Source organism: Salmo trutta, chromosome 33, assembly GCF_901001165.1.
Source record: "Salmo trutta chromosome 33, fSalTru1.1, whole genome shotgun sequence".
Lineage (NCBI taxonomy): Eukaryota > Metazoa > Chordata > Actinopteri > Salmoniformes > Salmonidae > Salmo > Salmo trutta.
In genome coordinates, this window is record NC_042989.1 from 30269662 (window position 1) to 30285087 (window position 15426).

Genomic DNA, 15426 nt, shown 5'->3' on the forward strand with positions numbered 1-15426 from the left:
TGCCCGCCCCTTCCGGTAGGGAAGGTCGGTAACAAATCTTGAGCAAAGTTTCACTGCATTAACATTGCAGAAAGAAACGTGATTTTTTTGTCTTCGAAAACAGTCGTATCATGATTAGTTATCTGTCACTTGAAATAAATTAAATGTTTCTCTCTTACGTGAAATACATTATATTTCAAAGTGCAACGTTGAAGAACATTGTAGAAAGAAAGGCCGACAGACTCCCTGGCCATAATGGTAAGGTCAAACATATGTAATGTTGTGTGTTGGTAGGCCACACAAACCTATTTAGGCTTACAATGGATTTGTTTACAATAGGCTAGGCCTACATGTTGCCCATTGTTGATCGTAGGTATAATGTTGTGTTTGACCACCACATTCCTCATCTACTGTACTGTTTAATTTGATGATTGTCAGTCAGTGCTAGCTGGCTGCCAACAAAGCAGTGTTGTCACCATTTCTCTGTGTCAATCATAAAACACAATTCCATGACCGCCAGAGTTAATCATTTATTATAACTAGTTGGCACCCTACTTGTGACTGAGTCAACTGGCCTATAAAAGAAGGATCCTCCCTTACAACACGCCTATAATTCATCAATGCAAACATATGTCAGGGTCCAAAAGGTCATCTTTTCAAGGGCCCTGTTCTGCAGGTCTTTGGTGCTTCCTGGTTCAATGTTAACCACATGGTGTGACTGCTGGCACCTTATGCAACTGGGTAGTTGACCTGCATGGGTCAGTGATAAAGAGATCTATGCAAACTAAAGAAATAGTTTCAAAACAAGGAAGGGGACATGGGACAACTGCTGCTTATGTTTATACAGCAGAAGGGATTTTTACAGTGATATGGCAACACTTGCTGGTGATAGCCGTATAGTGAAGTAAGCACCAGGGTTGGGCTCAACTCAATTTTGAATTGAGAATGCCCCATAAATTCCAATTATATTCTTGAATTTGAATTGAAGTAGTAAACATAATACAGAATTGCAATTTGAATTTGAATGAAATGAAATATAATTGAATTTTGTGAAATTCAATTAAATTGAAATACCTCTTCCATATTAGGTGTAGTGTATAGAAATATACATATTGTACATAAAACATTTTGTTATATAGGCCTACATGCATATAAAATATTGTTGTAACAATTGATTTTCAGGATAAACTCTTGAAATGAATGATCAAGGAAAACAAATGGGCTATTCTAAGCACTAAGGTTTGAATTGAGCTCAACCCTGGTATGCACCCCTTCATGCATTTTAAAGGAATAGATTGGAGTGGAAAGTCTGTCAATTCACTCCATGGGGGGAGTTAACAAGTGCACATGTAAGGTTGAGAATCAGACTCGGTGAATCTCAATTATATTTCCTTAATTTCTTGTGTCCTTTTTTCTCCAAATGCATTTGGTTCCACTAGTTAGTAGAAGATGCAGTGCATCTACACTGGACTGCACTAGAGGGAGCCATGCTACCAGACTCAGAACAGGGCTATTCTTTTCCTCTCATCTTCAAAGAAAACTATTGCTGTCATTCATCTCATAGATCAAATTAAATGTTTGTGTGAAAGTGCTAGACACTCCCATAACCAATTAGTGGATCCCCATAATCTTGCAAAGATTAGAATTCTTGGATCATGATCTCCTACATGTTTAGAAAACTCCTCTTGCTCTTTCTTTCCCCTTCAGTGTTGATATATTTGAAGGAACATATTTGAAGGAACTGTGGAAGCAATGGCGGAAGCTTGTCTCTTCAGGTCTGAAAACAACATGGGCTGGGACAAGTAGCTCTACTTTCTTTAACATAAACTCAGAAAAAAAAGAAACTTCCCTTTTTCAGGATCCTGTCTTTGTAAAAACCAAAATAACTTCACAGATCTTCATTGTAAAGGGTTTAAACACTGTTTCCCATGCTTGTTCAATGAACCATAAACAATTAATGAACATGCACCTGTGGAACGGTCGTTAAGACACTAACAGCTTACAGACGGTAGGCAATTAAGGTCACAGTTATGAAAACTTAGGACACTAAAGAGGCCTTTCTACTGACTGAAAAACACCAAAAGAAAGATGCCCAGGGTCCCTGCTCATCTGCGTGAACGTGACTTAGGCATGCTGCAAGGCGGCATGAGGACTGCAGATGTGGCCAGGGCAATAAATTGCAATATCCGTACTGTGAGATGCCTAAGACAGCGCTACAGTTAGACAGGACGGACAGCTGATCGTTCTCGCAGTGGCAGACCACGTGTAACAACACCTGCACAGGATTGGTACATCCGCACTTCACACCTGCGGGACAGGTACAGGATGGCAACAACAACTGCCCGAGTTACACCAGGAACTCACAATCCCTCCATCAGTGCTCAGACTGTCTGCAATAGGCTGAGAGAGGCTGGACTGAGGGCTTGTAGGCCTCTTGTAAGGCAGGTCTTCACCAGACATCACCGGCAACAACGTCACCTATGGGCACAAACCCACCGTCGCTGGACTAGACAGGACTGGCAAAAAATGTTCTTCACTGACGAGTCGTGGTTTTGTCTCACCAGGGGTGATGGTCGGATTCACGTTTATCGTCAAAGGAATGAGCGTTACACCGAGGCCTGTACTCTGGAGCGGGATAGATTGGAGGTGGAGGATCCGTCATGGTCTGGGACGGTGTGTCACAGCATCATCGGACTGAGCTTGTTGTCATTGCAGGCAATCTCAACGCTGTGCGTTACAGGGAAGACATCCTCCTCCCTCATGTGGTACCCTTCCTGCAGGCTCATCCTGACATGACCGTACAGCTTGTCAATGCCACCAGCCATACTGCTCGTTCTGTGTGTGATTTCCTGCAAGACAGGAATGTCAGTGTCCTGCCATGGCCAGCGAAGAGCTCGGACCTCAATCCCATTGAGCACATCTGGAACCTGTTGGATTGGAGGGTGAGGGCTAGGGCCATTCCCCCCAGAAGTGTCCGGGAACTTGCAGGTGCCTTGGTGGAAGAGTGGGGTAACATCTCACAGCAAGAACTGGCAAATCTGGTGCAGTCCATGAGGAGGAGATGCACTGCAATACTTAATGCAGCTGGTGGCCACACCAGATACTGACTGTTACTTTTGATTTTGACCCCCCCTTTGTTCAGGGACACATTATTCCATTTCTGTTAGTCACATGTCTGTGGAACTTGTTCAGTTTATGTCTCAGTTGTTGAATCTTGTTATGTTCATACAAATATTTACACATGTTAAGTTTGCTGAAAATAAATGCAGTTGACAGTGAGAGGACGTTTCTTTTTTTGCTGAGTTTATGTCTCTCTGAAATGTCAAGCATCATCTCTCTCTCTCTCTCTTTCTCTCTCTCTCTCTCTCTGTCTCTCTCTGTTTCTGTTGGTACAAAGTGAATGCCCTTGCTGCTGTCTTGTCTCTTGGTCTACTATAGAGCGAAAGGCTGTTGGTTGAGTAAGATTACCTTTTCATTTTGCAACGCTAAGAGCTCTCCAGACCCACCAATGGAGTGAAATTACAAGGATAGGCAGAGCTGTGCAGTAAGTTATTGCAGTGTGTGTGTGTGTGTGTGTGTGTGTGTGTGTGTGTGTGTGTGTGTGTGTGTGTGTGTATGTGTGTGTGTGTGTGTGTATTGCGGTAAGGTGTCTCCATCCTCTCCTGCACTGCTTATGACTCAAAAAAATGTTTGAACCAAAGACCAACTTTCTGCCATAGAAAGTTGGTCTGTGAAACTCGACTAACATAGACCTAAAGTGGCTTTGTGTAGCTGCAGTGCTTCAAGGGTTCATCTCCCTCTTTCTTGCAAAATTACCCAAAAATCAGTTACCACAGTTACCTCAAATCAAATCAAATGTTATTGGTGGCATACACATATTTAGCAGATGTTATTGCTGGTGTAGCGAAATGCTTGTGTTCCTAGCTCCAACAGTGCAGTAATATCTAACAATACACACAAATCTATAACGTTAAATAATGGAATTAAGAAATCTAGAAATATTACAGTCATTGATTAGAGATTAGACGCATGAAATGTCTCTCGCATTTGTGTGTGTGTGTGTGTGTGTGTTTACAGATGTTGTGTGTACAGACTCTGACAGTGTCTTTGAACCTGGCTAATTTAATGTAAATGTTATGGCTGTTGTAGCACTCTGGATAGCCGGTGGTATCATGGCAGGACCTTGGTTGGAGAGGCTGTGATGTGAGCAGCACTGAGGGGTTTTGAATCTGGTCTCCTTTCCACTCAGGCCCTCTACCTCTCTCTCTCTGTTTACCTCTTCTCTGTCTCTCGATGCCTGTGTGTGCCCGTCGGTGTGCCCGTACGAGCGCCCGTCTGCATCAGTGCACGCATGTGGGATGATGGCAGCTGATATTGTGCGTAGGCGAAGGTCTCCTGGATTAAGATGACCAACGTGGTCTCTCCTTATCAGCTGCTTCATTAAGATACCTGATTACAGTAATTGTTCCGGCCGCTAATCAGACCGAAGCGCGGCAGGGGATGTGCGTGTGTGTAAGCTGGGCATAGAAAGGGGCGGTGTTGATTGATTTTAAGAATGACCCTTATCTTTCCTTTGGCGGTCCAGAGAGCAAGGACAGTTACATGGGTGCCAGACGGAGATTTCAATATCACTCAAAACTCAGCTACAAATCAGACTGAAATGTAACTATTTCTTCACCCACAGCATGATATCTCCCAGTGGGTAACGCGCAGGTGAAAGGTTTAATGTTGTATGTTTTCAGCACAGTACGGTTCCAGCAACTATGGCGGTTGCGTAACCAGGCCAGTATAGCTTGGCTTGGTTCTTCCTTATGTGAATCCGTTTTTCTTTAGCTCTCTTTGTCCCCGCAGCATGACCCAATAGCAGTGAATGCAGAACCACTTTCTCCATCTTAATAACTATTCAACCTCAACTGATGCACCTTCAGATCAATAGAGAATTACATAGCGAGTTGGCCTTGAAGACCAGGTTTGTAATTGGTGGTAAGTAACCGGGTCAATGGTTTGATTAACCCCTGAGAAGTAAATAGAAACCGCAGTCTATTTGTGGTTCTGAAATGGAAATGGAGAGGAGAGAGGGGAGAGGTTTTTAAGTCAGCATAATTTCAAGGAGGATTTCACAATCTCATTCGGGCAGTGTAATGCTACTTTGCTACTTTGTTCCACTGCAATTACAGAAGTGTGTGTGTGTGTGTGTGTGTGTGTGTCTGCAAGTGAGCTAGCATATGTATCTATGCATGCCAGCGAGCAAGTGTGTGTGTGTCAGAGTGAGTCACGCAGGCCCAACATGCTGTGTCCAAATAGAAGATTAGTGTTTTGGAGGCAGAAGCCTTTAGAGTCTGGAGGTGAATGCTCATCTTCCCACAATGAAGGAAGATTCAAAAAGAGAGAGAGAGAGAGAGAGAGAGAGAGAGAGTGTGTGTGTGTTTATTGTATGCTGTAGGTGATAGAGTGAGTGTATATATATATATGGTCTCAAAAGCACTCTACATTGTGTCAGGGTAACTCATATTGAACAACAGCACACAGATGCCATCCATATGTGGAAGAGATACAGTTCCTAATCCTATATATGTAAAGCTTGGATGGCAACCTCTCTTCCCCTTTTCTCCATCATCCCCTATTTCCATCCCTTCATCTTCAGGCCATATCGCTCCATCCAACCTCATTGCCCAACTTCTGATTGCAACTCCATTTCATTTCAATATGAAAGAAGAAAAAAAACTATGCAATGTTTTCAGTTACCTCAGTGGCTAATATCCTACATGTTTGGTGATGGCTGAGACTGAGAGTGGTTTGACGCAGACGATAGTCTTTTATGGTCGTTGGTTGCAGCCAGCGATGACCTTATAGACTCCCATTATTGAGGGTTCAATTAAGACAAATTAATTGAGAGGGTTTATGGGTAGGGGGTAATTACTTAAGCAAGGGAATTGAATCTGTTGTCTAACCGCTGCCCGCAATGTGGTCACACAGAACTGCATTGTGGGTAAATTGGTCCCCTGTGGGTTTAGAGACAGAAGAAATGGAAAAAAACAGACCCATACTGACTGATATCTTTCTTAGCTGCTGTAAGTGATTTATTTTCAAGTGGAAAAAAGTGGAGAAAATCTCCTTGAAAAGTATCTGTTTTTTTTGTGTTTGCGAGTGTTACATTAGTTTGATCCTGGCCGTGGATGGTTTGCTCTCTCTACAGTAACTGTGTTGTCTTATCCTCTCCTCCATTCACCCTCTTCAAACCTCTCTACGCTGCTCACCGTCTCTTCCTCACTTCAGTGTCATTGTGTCATTCAAAACAGTGCTTTTGCCCTATAAAGAATTCTCAATCCAATACTGCACTATAATCTGTAATAGCACAACAGTGACTGGAGAATTTTCAAAGTGAGTGACGCTCATTAGCCAACAAATCGTGCATTGAGTGAAAATAAATTAATTCAATATTAGTAATGATCAAACTAATTAGGCATTATCTGGATGTTGTCCTGGGAGACCCTTGAGCGTAATGGGAAAATGAAGTTGTGTTGTACTGTAGGTAATGTACGGCATATGTCAGACTGAGAAGTGTTAACGTGAGAGCTTGTATATACGGTGATGTTTGCCTATGTGCAGAGACACTTGACAAAGAACGAGTGTGTGCGTGCGTGTAGGTCTTTATTTCCTATTTCTGTCTGTCTTTTTCTTTTTTTCTTTCTGTCTTCCTACCTTGCCCTCCCTCTGTCTTTCCATCTCCCTCCATCACTATCTACATTTTTTCATGCCTCCCTCCCCTCCTTTCAACCTTCCTTCCCTCCATCCATCCAGTCAGCCTTGCTGGAACATAGTTACAATTAATGCTAAATGACTAGCTAGATAGATAGTATGATTCATGGTATTGAGGTGTCATAGAAAAAAATTGCACCCCCGTTGCAAATATTTTCAAATGACCCAACCTTTTACTGTAACAAAATGCACACCCTCCCCCCTCATACTCATAGAATTAACTCAAAATCATGTTTGCGACCACAGATAACAATAACTTTAGCGACCCTGTGTTTATTAACGTGGATATCGACTTTGCTACTTCAGCATGCTTTTGTGGCGCAGGGATGCAGGCCAGAAGGTTGAGGGTTCACCAACCATCACTCTCACTGCCTGTTTCATTACACTATGATCAGAGCCGGTTGCAGACAATCATCAGCTTGGTAGAAATCGGATTTTCAATATTTTTATGCTATATTTATAATTATATAAAATACTGTATATGCAACAATTGTTCCACCAGCAGGTTTCTGTGCCAATACACCACACAACCAATAAGCAAAGCATACCGACTTTGGTGTCACGTCCTGACCAGGTAAAAGGGTAATTTGCCATAGTAGAATGGTCAGGGCGTGGCAGGGGGGTTGTTTTGTGTGTTTTGGGGTTTGTTTGTTTCCAGGGGAATGTGTCCTAGTTTTCATTTTCTATGTTTTGTTTTCCAGTTTTGGCCGAGTATGGTTTCCAATCAGAGGCAGGTGTCTTTCGTTGTCTCTGATTGGAAGCCATACTTAGGCAGCCTGTTTTCCTTTGGGTTTTGTGGGTGGTTGTTTTTTCATATAGTTAGTACCTTACGGAACTGTCGTTTGTCGTTTGTTTATTTTGTTTAAGTGTTCTCTCATAATAAAAGAAGATGAGCACTCAACACGCTACGCCTTGGTCTGTCCCTTTCGACGCATGTGACATTTGGGCACTTCAACATCATGGTTTGCATTTTCAACTGCACAATCAATCTCCACAAACAGAAAATAAGCCTATATCCCTCCCTCGAAATTTACTGGTGGGGTTGTCAAATATATATTTTTTGCCGGGAGCATATGTGGCCACATTATTATAGGACGACTTGGGAGAATGGTGATCTGCAACAGACAGCGAATGTCATTATCAGAAGTAAAAAATACAGCCAGACTGGCCTGCTACTGTGTCTTTCTAGACCCTATAAACTGACGAGAGTAGACCCACAACTGATCTAAATGGACTGAAACATTCAAATCACTTATCACAGGTCTTTTGCACCGTTATTCACATGACATTTCCCCTGCAGCCTAGAGTAGAATTCTGTACTCAGTTGTTGTTGTTGGATAGTCTAGGTAGGATCATTGTGTTGTAGGCTAGTCTAGGTAAGATCATTGTGTTGTGGTCTAGTCTAGTCTAGGTAGGATCATTGTGTTGTAGGCTAGTCTAGGTAGGATCATTGTGTTGTAGGCTAATCTAGGTAGGATCATTGTGTTGTAGACTAGTCTAGGTAGGATCATTGTGTTGTGGTCTAGTCTAGTCTAGGTAGGATCATTGTGTTGTGGTCTAGTCTAGTCTAGGTAGGATCATTGTGTTGTAGGCTAGTCTAGGTAGGATCATTGTGTTGTAGACTAGTCTAGGTAGGATCATTGTGTTGTAGGCTAGTCTAGGTAGGATCATTGTGTTGTAGACTAGTCTAGGTAGGATCATTGTGTTGTGGTCTAGTCTAGGTAGGATCATTGTGTTGTAGGCTAGTCTAGGTAGGATAATTGTGTTGTGGTCTAGTCTAGTCTAGGTAGGATCATTGTGTTGTTGGCTAGTCTAGGTAGGATCATTGTGTTGTGTTGTTGGCTAATCTAGGTAGGATCATTGTGTTGTGGTCTAGTCTAGGTAGGATCATTGTGTTGTGGTCTAGTCTAGGTAGGATCATTGTGTTGTGTTGTTGGCTAGTCTAGGTAGGATCATTGTGTTGTGGTCTAGTCTAGTCTAGGTAGGATCATTGTGTTGTGTTGTTGGCTAGTCTAGGTAGGCTCATTGTGTTGTTGGATAGTCTAGGTAGGATCATTGTGTTGTAGTCTAGTCTAGGTAGGATCATTGTATTGTGGTGGTGTAGACTAGTCTAGGTAGGATCATTGTGTTGTGAAAGTAGATTTGAAATAACCTCAGAAGCCATTACAGACAGAGAAAATGGCTTCCAGATCGTCTCTACTAGAGGAGGATCTCTCTTGTCCTGTGTGCTGTGACATCTTCCTGGATCCTGTGCTCCTGTCGTGTAGCCACAGCTTCTGTAAATCCTGTCTGCAACAATGCTGGAAAGTAAATGAAACTCGGGAAAGTACTATTTGCAGAAGATCTTCAAAACACGAGCCTCTGAGCAACCTGGTTTTAAAGAACCTGTGTGAGGCCTTAGAGGAAAGGTGTCAGAGAGCTTCAGCAGGGTCCAAACTGCTCTGCAGTCTGCACAGCGAGAAACTCAAGCTCTTCGGTCTGGATGATAAACTGCCTGTCTGCTTTGTGTGTCTTTTGTTGTCTCTGATTGGAAGCCCTACTTAGGCAGCCTGTTTTTCCTGTGTTTTTGTGGGTGGATATTTTCTGTATAGCCTGTGTGCCTTATAGAACTGTTTCGTCATCTGTTTATTTTGTTTTGAGTGTTCTCTAAAATAAAGAAGAAAGATGAACACTATACCCGCTGCGCCTTGGTCTGTCCCTTTCGACGCCTATGACACATAGTTAAAGTAACATGTGATAGAACAGCAGACCACAAAAAGGTAAGACTACTGAATGCTGCTAGTATGCAATATTTTGTATATATTTAATTCACCAAGTGTGTGGATAAACAGTTACCCACGTATTCCTCTCACTGTATCCAGAGCCAGGCCCAGACTACAGAAAAGCAAGTTAAGAAGGAGTTTGAGAAGCTTCACCAGTTGCTACAAGAGGAAGAGGCAGCCAGGATAGCTGCTACGAGGGAGGAAGAGGAGCAGAAGAGTCATCGGATGAAGAAGAAGATTGAGGAGATGAGTAAAGAGTTATCATGCCTTTCAGACACAATCCGAGCCATACAGGAGGAGCTGGGAGCTGAAGACATCTCATTTCTACAAGTAAGAACCAACATATTTGTCCTTTGTAGACAACGATTGTCTGATAAATTGATTGATAACATTGACAAACCTCTATCCTTCTGCAGAACTACACAGCCATGGTGAAAAGGTAAGTAATCTCCCTCCTGTGTCTCTCTTCTCTGTGGTTCTGAACCCAACCTCACAACAGCACTGAGTCTTCAATGTTCTTCCAGAGCCAAGTGCACACTGCCAGATCCACAGCTGGTCTCCGGAGCGCTGATAGATGTGGCCAAACACCTGGGCAACCTGAAGTTCAGAGTCTGGGAGAAGATGCAGGAAATTGTTCAGTACAGTGAGTATTGTGTTATGATTATACAAATAAAATTGATGATTATATATTTATACCAAAGAAACAAACAGAACTAGACAGTCATGGATATGCACATTTATAATTGTATTGAAAAATATGCAATGTATTATGTTAATCATAGCATAAAAGTAGTTATTAAAAAATAAACATCATATGAAATGTCCTTGTTTTAGTCATACTGTGTTTCCATCTCTTTAGGTCCTATGATTCTGGACCCCAAAACTGGTCACCCAGGTCTCCTCGTCTCTGATGATCTGACCAGTATGAGATGCATTGGAGTGACACAGAAGTTACCTGACAACCCAGAGAGGTTTGATAAATCTGACCTTGTCCTGGGCTCAGAGGGCTTTAACTCAGGGACACACAGCTGGGACATTGAGGTTGGAGATAGTCAATTCTTTGTTGTAGGTGTGGCCCCAGAATCTGTCTCCAGGAAAGGACATGGCCACTGGGTTAGAATGTGTGGAAAACAGTGGTGTAATGCTGGATACATGCCATATTCGTCCCCCACCCTATTCACACTGAAACAGAGAGCTCCTCAGAGGGTCAGAGTACAACTGGACAGGGACAGAGGAAAGCTGTCATTCTCTGACCCTGGTAACAACACACACCTACACACATCAACACACACTTTCACTGAAAGAGTCTTTCCGTTCTTTTACTTTAATTGGTCTACTTTCTCACATTCACTAAGAGTCTTACCAGTGAAAACCTCTGTAACAGTGGAACAGCACAACTAGAGTAGGGAGGGCGATTGAATGGGCTTCTACACAGTCATTTGGGGCAGAGCATTGGGCTAGTAACCGAAAGGTTGCAAGTTCAAATCCCCGAGCTGACAAGGTACAAATCTGTCGTTCTGCACCTGAACAAGGCAGTTAACCCACTGTTCCTAGGCCGTCATTGTAAATAAGAATTTGTTCTTAACTGACTTGCCTAGTTAAATAAAGGTAAAGAAAATGATGGGAATTCTTTCTTTAGCTCCTTGTTAAATTGCGCATAAGAAGAGAAACCTCTCTAAATGGTTAAACCAGTAACAAATATATGTGATTATTGTAAAAATCTGTGAATTTGCTTAATTTACTATCATCCTAAACTAAGATATTTCATTATTTTGCTATATCTAATTATTTTGCTATATTATACTACTTTCCATGATGTGGACAGCATGTCCACATTACACAAGCTGCCATTTTGACCACATCGAATTAGTATAAAAGTTTATAGTCAGCACGATAACACAAAATCAAAACATAAAACAGATGAATATCTTTGGTTTTGTACTGTTGATTTTGTCATACGTGCTGGGGGTCGCAGAACTCTTGCTGTCAGTAACTAGGTTTCCATCCAATTGCTGACAGATGTTCATGCAATTATCCTCAAATCTGCATAAAGAAAATATGTGCATTTTCCCACCAGTGGTGTGTTCCACCAAACGGACTTGTTGAGGATAAAAATCAGTGTGTGATGACGTAGTGCACACAAAATGCACGTGCACTCTAGCCAACACCTCAAATCAAATTGCAGGTACAGTGTGGGTAGGCTGTGTTGGGTAGGCTGTGTGGGGTAGGCTGTGAAGGTAGGCTGTGTGGGATAGACTGTGAAGGTAGGCTGTCAAGGTAGATTGTGTGGGGTAGACCGTGAAGGTAGGCTGTGTTGGGTAGACTGTAAAGGTAGGCTGTGTTGGGTAGGCTGTGTGGGGTAGGCTGTGTGGGGTAGGCTGTGAAGGTAGGCTGTGTGGGGTAGACTGTGAAGGTAGGCTGTGAAGGTAGGCTGTGTGGGGTAGACCGTGAAGGTAGGCTGTGTTGGGTAGACTGTGAAGGTAGGCTGTGTTGGGTTGGCTGTGTGGGGTAGACTGTGAAGGTAGATTGTGAAGGTAGATTGTGTTGGGAAGGCTGTGTGGGGTAGGCTGTGAAGGTAGGCTGTGTGGGGTAGACCGTGAAGGTAGGCTGTGTTGGGTAGAATGTGAAGGTAGGCTGTGTTGGGTTGGCTGTGTGGGGTAGACTGTGAAGGTAGGCTGTGGGGTAAGGCTTTGTTGGGTAGGCTGTGTGGGGTAGACCTTGAAGGTAGGCTGTGTGGGGTAGACTGTGAAGGTAGGCTGTGTTGGGTAGACTGTGAAGGTAGGCTGTGTTGGGTTGGCTGTGTGGGGTAGACTGTGAAGGTAGGCTGTGGGGTAAGGCTGTGAAGGTAGGCTGTGTGGGGTAGACCGTGAAGGTAGGCTGTGTGGGGTAGACTGTGAAGGTAGGCTGTGGGGTAAGGCTAGTTTACATGATGAGAATATTATTAATAAGAGCGAGAATATTTTTTATTTGTCAACAGCAGTCAAGTATCAATCATCATGTCTCCAGAATAAGACCCTGGATATTTATTGAAAGGAGCATCAAGCTCATCACCGTGCACTTTCACCCCCCTGTGAAGTTCATCATAACTTATGATGTAGCATAATAAACTGCATGCTTTCCAGAGTCATAGTGGGAGGACCACACAACATGTCATCGCGTGACTCCAAGTTTACTTCGATATGATGGGTATTATATCAATATTTCAAATCAAATTGTATTAGTCACATGCGCCGAACACAACAGGTGTTACAGTGAAATGTTTACTCACGAGCCCCAAACCAACAATGCAGTTAAAAATAAGAATAAGAACTGGTGCAGCTGTAGAACTTTTTGAGGACCAATGCCAAATCTTTTCAGTCTCCTGAGGGGGAATAGGCTTTGTCCTGCCCTCTTCATGACTGTCTTGATGTGCTTGGACCATTCTAGTTTGTTGGTGATGTGGACACCAAGGAACTTGAAGCTCTCAACCTGCTCCACTACAGCCCCGTCGATGAGAACAGCTAAACTAAGCTCATGAGGCATTTATAAGTTATATTCTTCAAGAATCAATGGTCACATCTAATTAATTCATAAGTGAACAAAATGTATGTAGCACCCGCAGATTGCCCCTTTAATTGGTTGCAACTGAATCAACTTTGAATCTTGTAGGCTCATATTTTCTGTATCATTATTTCTCTCTCTCGTGACGGAGTCCTCTCTAGCCACTTTGAACAACATCTTCAATCCAATCAATGAAATGTATTTATAAATCCCTTCTTACAACAGCTGATGTCACGAAGTGCTGTACAGAAACCCAGCCTAAAACCCCAAACAGAAAGCAATGCAGATGTAGAAGCCCGGTAAGACCATTGGTCTTGCATTGACACTGCCATCTCACAAGAGAACGACCACAGCAGGTCGTAACAGTATTGTTTGTTGTTGTTCTTGAAATTCCATATATTACCAAATGTTGTGTGCACCCCATGTTCTATAACATTGTCATGGAAAATATGAATGTTATTTCCAATCAGCAACTATGCCGTAAATCCGGCTGCATATTAAAGGATAAGATTGCTGAAAAGCCAGTCTCTTTGGCAATGACAAGGAGTGGAATGTTAGCTAAAGATACTGGTACTCAGGCTAGGTCTCCTTTCCCGCCAGCAGGAAAATTGGTTTTCTGGAGCTAAGGATAGTAATTTGGGGATTATTTATTTTTATATAATAGTATGCATCAATCACCAATTTAACTTTCCTGAAAGCTGCACTTTATTAGATTAAATTCACAATTTTTGAAAATGAACATAGGCTACTGTTTTATGTGGGATGTAGTATATCAAAGTGATAATGCTCTGTCTGTAGTTTGCATAATAAATCTAAAATGATCCTGAGGTGAATAAAATCATAATTACGCTGTTATATTCTCTCTATTGTCACCCAGTTTGTTTAATAAAGAAAATTCACAACGTCCTGATTATCAAATCGACCTGTTAATTCAACCATCTTGATGAGCAACCTTGACATACTGTACATTAGGTATCCATAGTAACAGTGTGACCTCTGACCTAGCAGGATGTTACAATCAGCATGAGTCAGTATTTGTGTCCGAAATGGCACCCTATACCCTATGGTGCACTATTTTTTTTACCAGGGCCCATGGGCCTCTCATCAAAGGTAGTGCACAATATTAGGGAATAGGGTGCCATTTCGGATACAAACAGTATGTTGAACAGCACATACAGTATTGGTCTCATACAGCAGCTAACAGTGGGGTTAAAGGGAGGTGAGTGGAGGATCACTGTCAGAGTTATGGACACACACTTAACGAAAAGAGAACGTTCCTTTATCTTCACTGAGAAAACGAGAGGCCTCGTTTCAGGTCTCACACCAGAAGGTAAACCTGACCAGTCTTAGGAGGAAACACACAGGGGAATAATTATTATAACTCTGTCATGTACACCATCATTGTAGGCAGGTAACATTAAGGAACAAGCAGAGGACACCTGCTCCTCTCCCCCTTTTGTCTACCAGCCAGCCACGCATCAAGGAGCAAGATTGATCGTTTATTTTTAGGGGCTGTGTGTGTGTTTGTGGTATCGGGAGGAGGAGCGACACTCAACATGACTTCCGTTAGAGGAGGTAGTGTTTGTGTGTGTGTGTGTGTGTGTGTGTGTGTGTGTGTGTGTGTGTGTGTGTGTGTGTGTGTGTGTGTGTGTGTGTGTGTGTGTGTGTGTGTGTGTGTGTGTGTGTGTGTGTGTGTGTGTGTGTGTGTGTGGTAGGATGAGACAGACAGTGATAAGACAGTATCGACATCCGATTGATCTTCCGTATCGATTCGCTAGACTGCCAAATCGACTCGCCAGCCTGCCACATCCTGCTCACACGTCACAACTTAGACTGGAGCCGTGCTCTGACAGAGAGATGGAGGGGGAGAGAGAAAAGGAAGGGGGGAGAACAGCAAGAGAGGAGGGAGAGGGATGGAGAGAGAGATAAACAATAGAAATAAACCCATTATTGTATTATTTTTACTATCTACTATTTGAATAGTGAAATGTCATTACAAATGTTGAAATCTAAAGTCCACAACACCCTTGGTAGTTAATTTGAAAGTTTCTCCTGGACGCCGCCCCACTCCAGTTTTGTCGTGACGTACTGTAAGTCTCCTGCCTCCTCCCTCCACCGCCATCCCACGGTAATCTTCACGCTTGGAGAATAAAGAGGATTAAACTTCATATCAAACTCTGTCTGCTCGCCAAACTCAGGTAAGCTGTTCCACACAGGCACTGTGTGGCCTCGTACCTCCTAACCTGTGTGTGCCTGTATGAGTGTGTGCCTGTGTCTGCCTGCGTGTGTGTGTGTGCATGCGGAGCCGGACACGGACAGAGATCCAGCTGTTCAGGGAACTCTCAGAGATAAGAGAGCAATCACTTCCTGTCGCTCCGATAAGGAC

The 15426-nt window shown here is 42.9% G+C and overlaps 1 protein-coding gene across 1 annotated transcript; it reads left to right on the forward strand.

Annotated features, from left to right (window-relative positions):
- The first annotated feature begins 9928 nt into the window (after nt 1-9928).
- LOC115172153 (tripartite motif-containing protein 35-like) lies at nt 9929-10919 on the forward strand. The gene is made up of 3 exons (XM_029729314.1): nt 9929-9939; nt 10025-10143; nt 10360-10919. Exons 1-3 carry the CDS (start codon nt 9929-9931, stop codon nt 10899-10901), a joined length of 672 nt encoding a protein of 223 aa, XP_029585174.1. The 3' UTR covers nt 10902-10919.
- Nucleotides 10920-15426: the final 4507 nt, after the last annotated feature.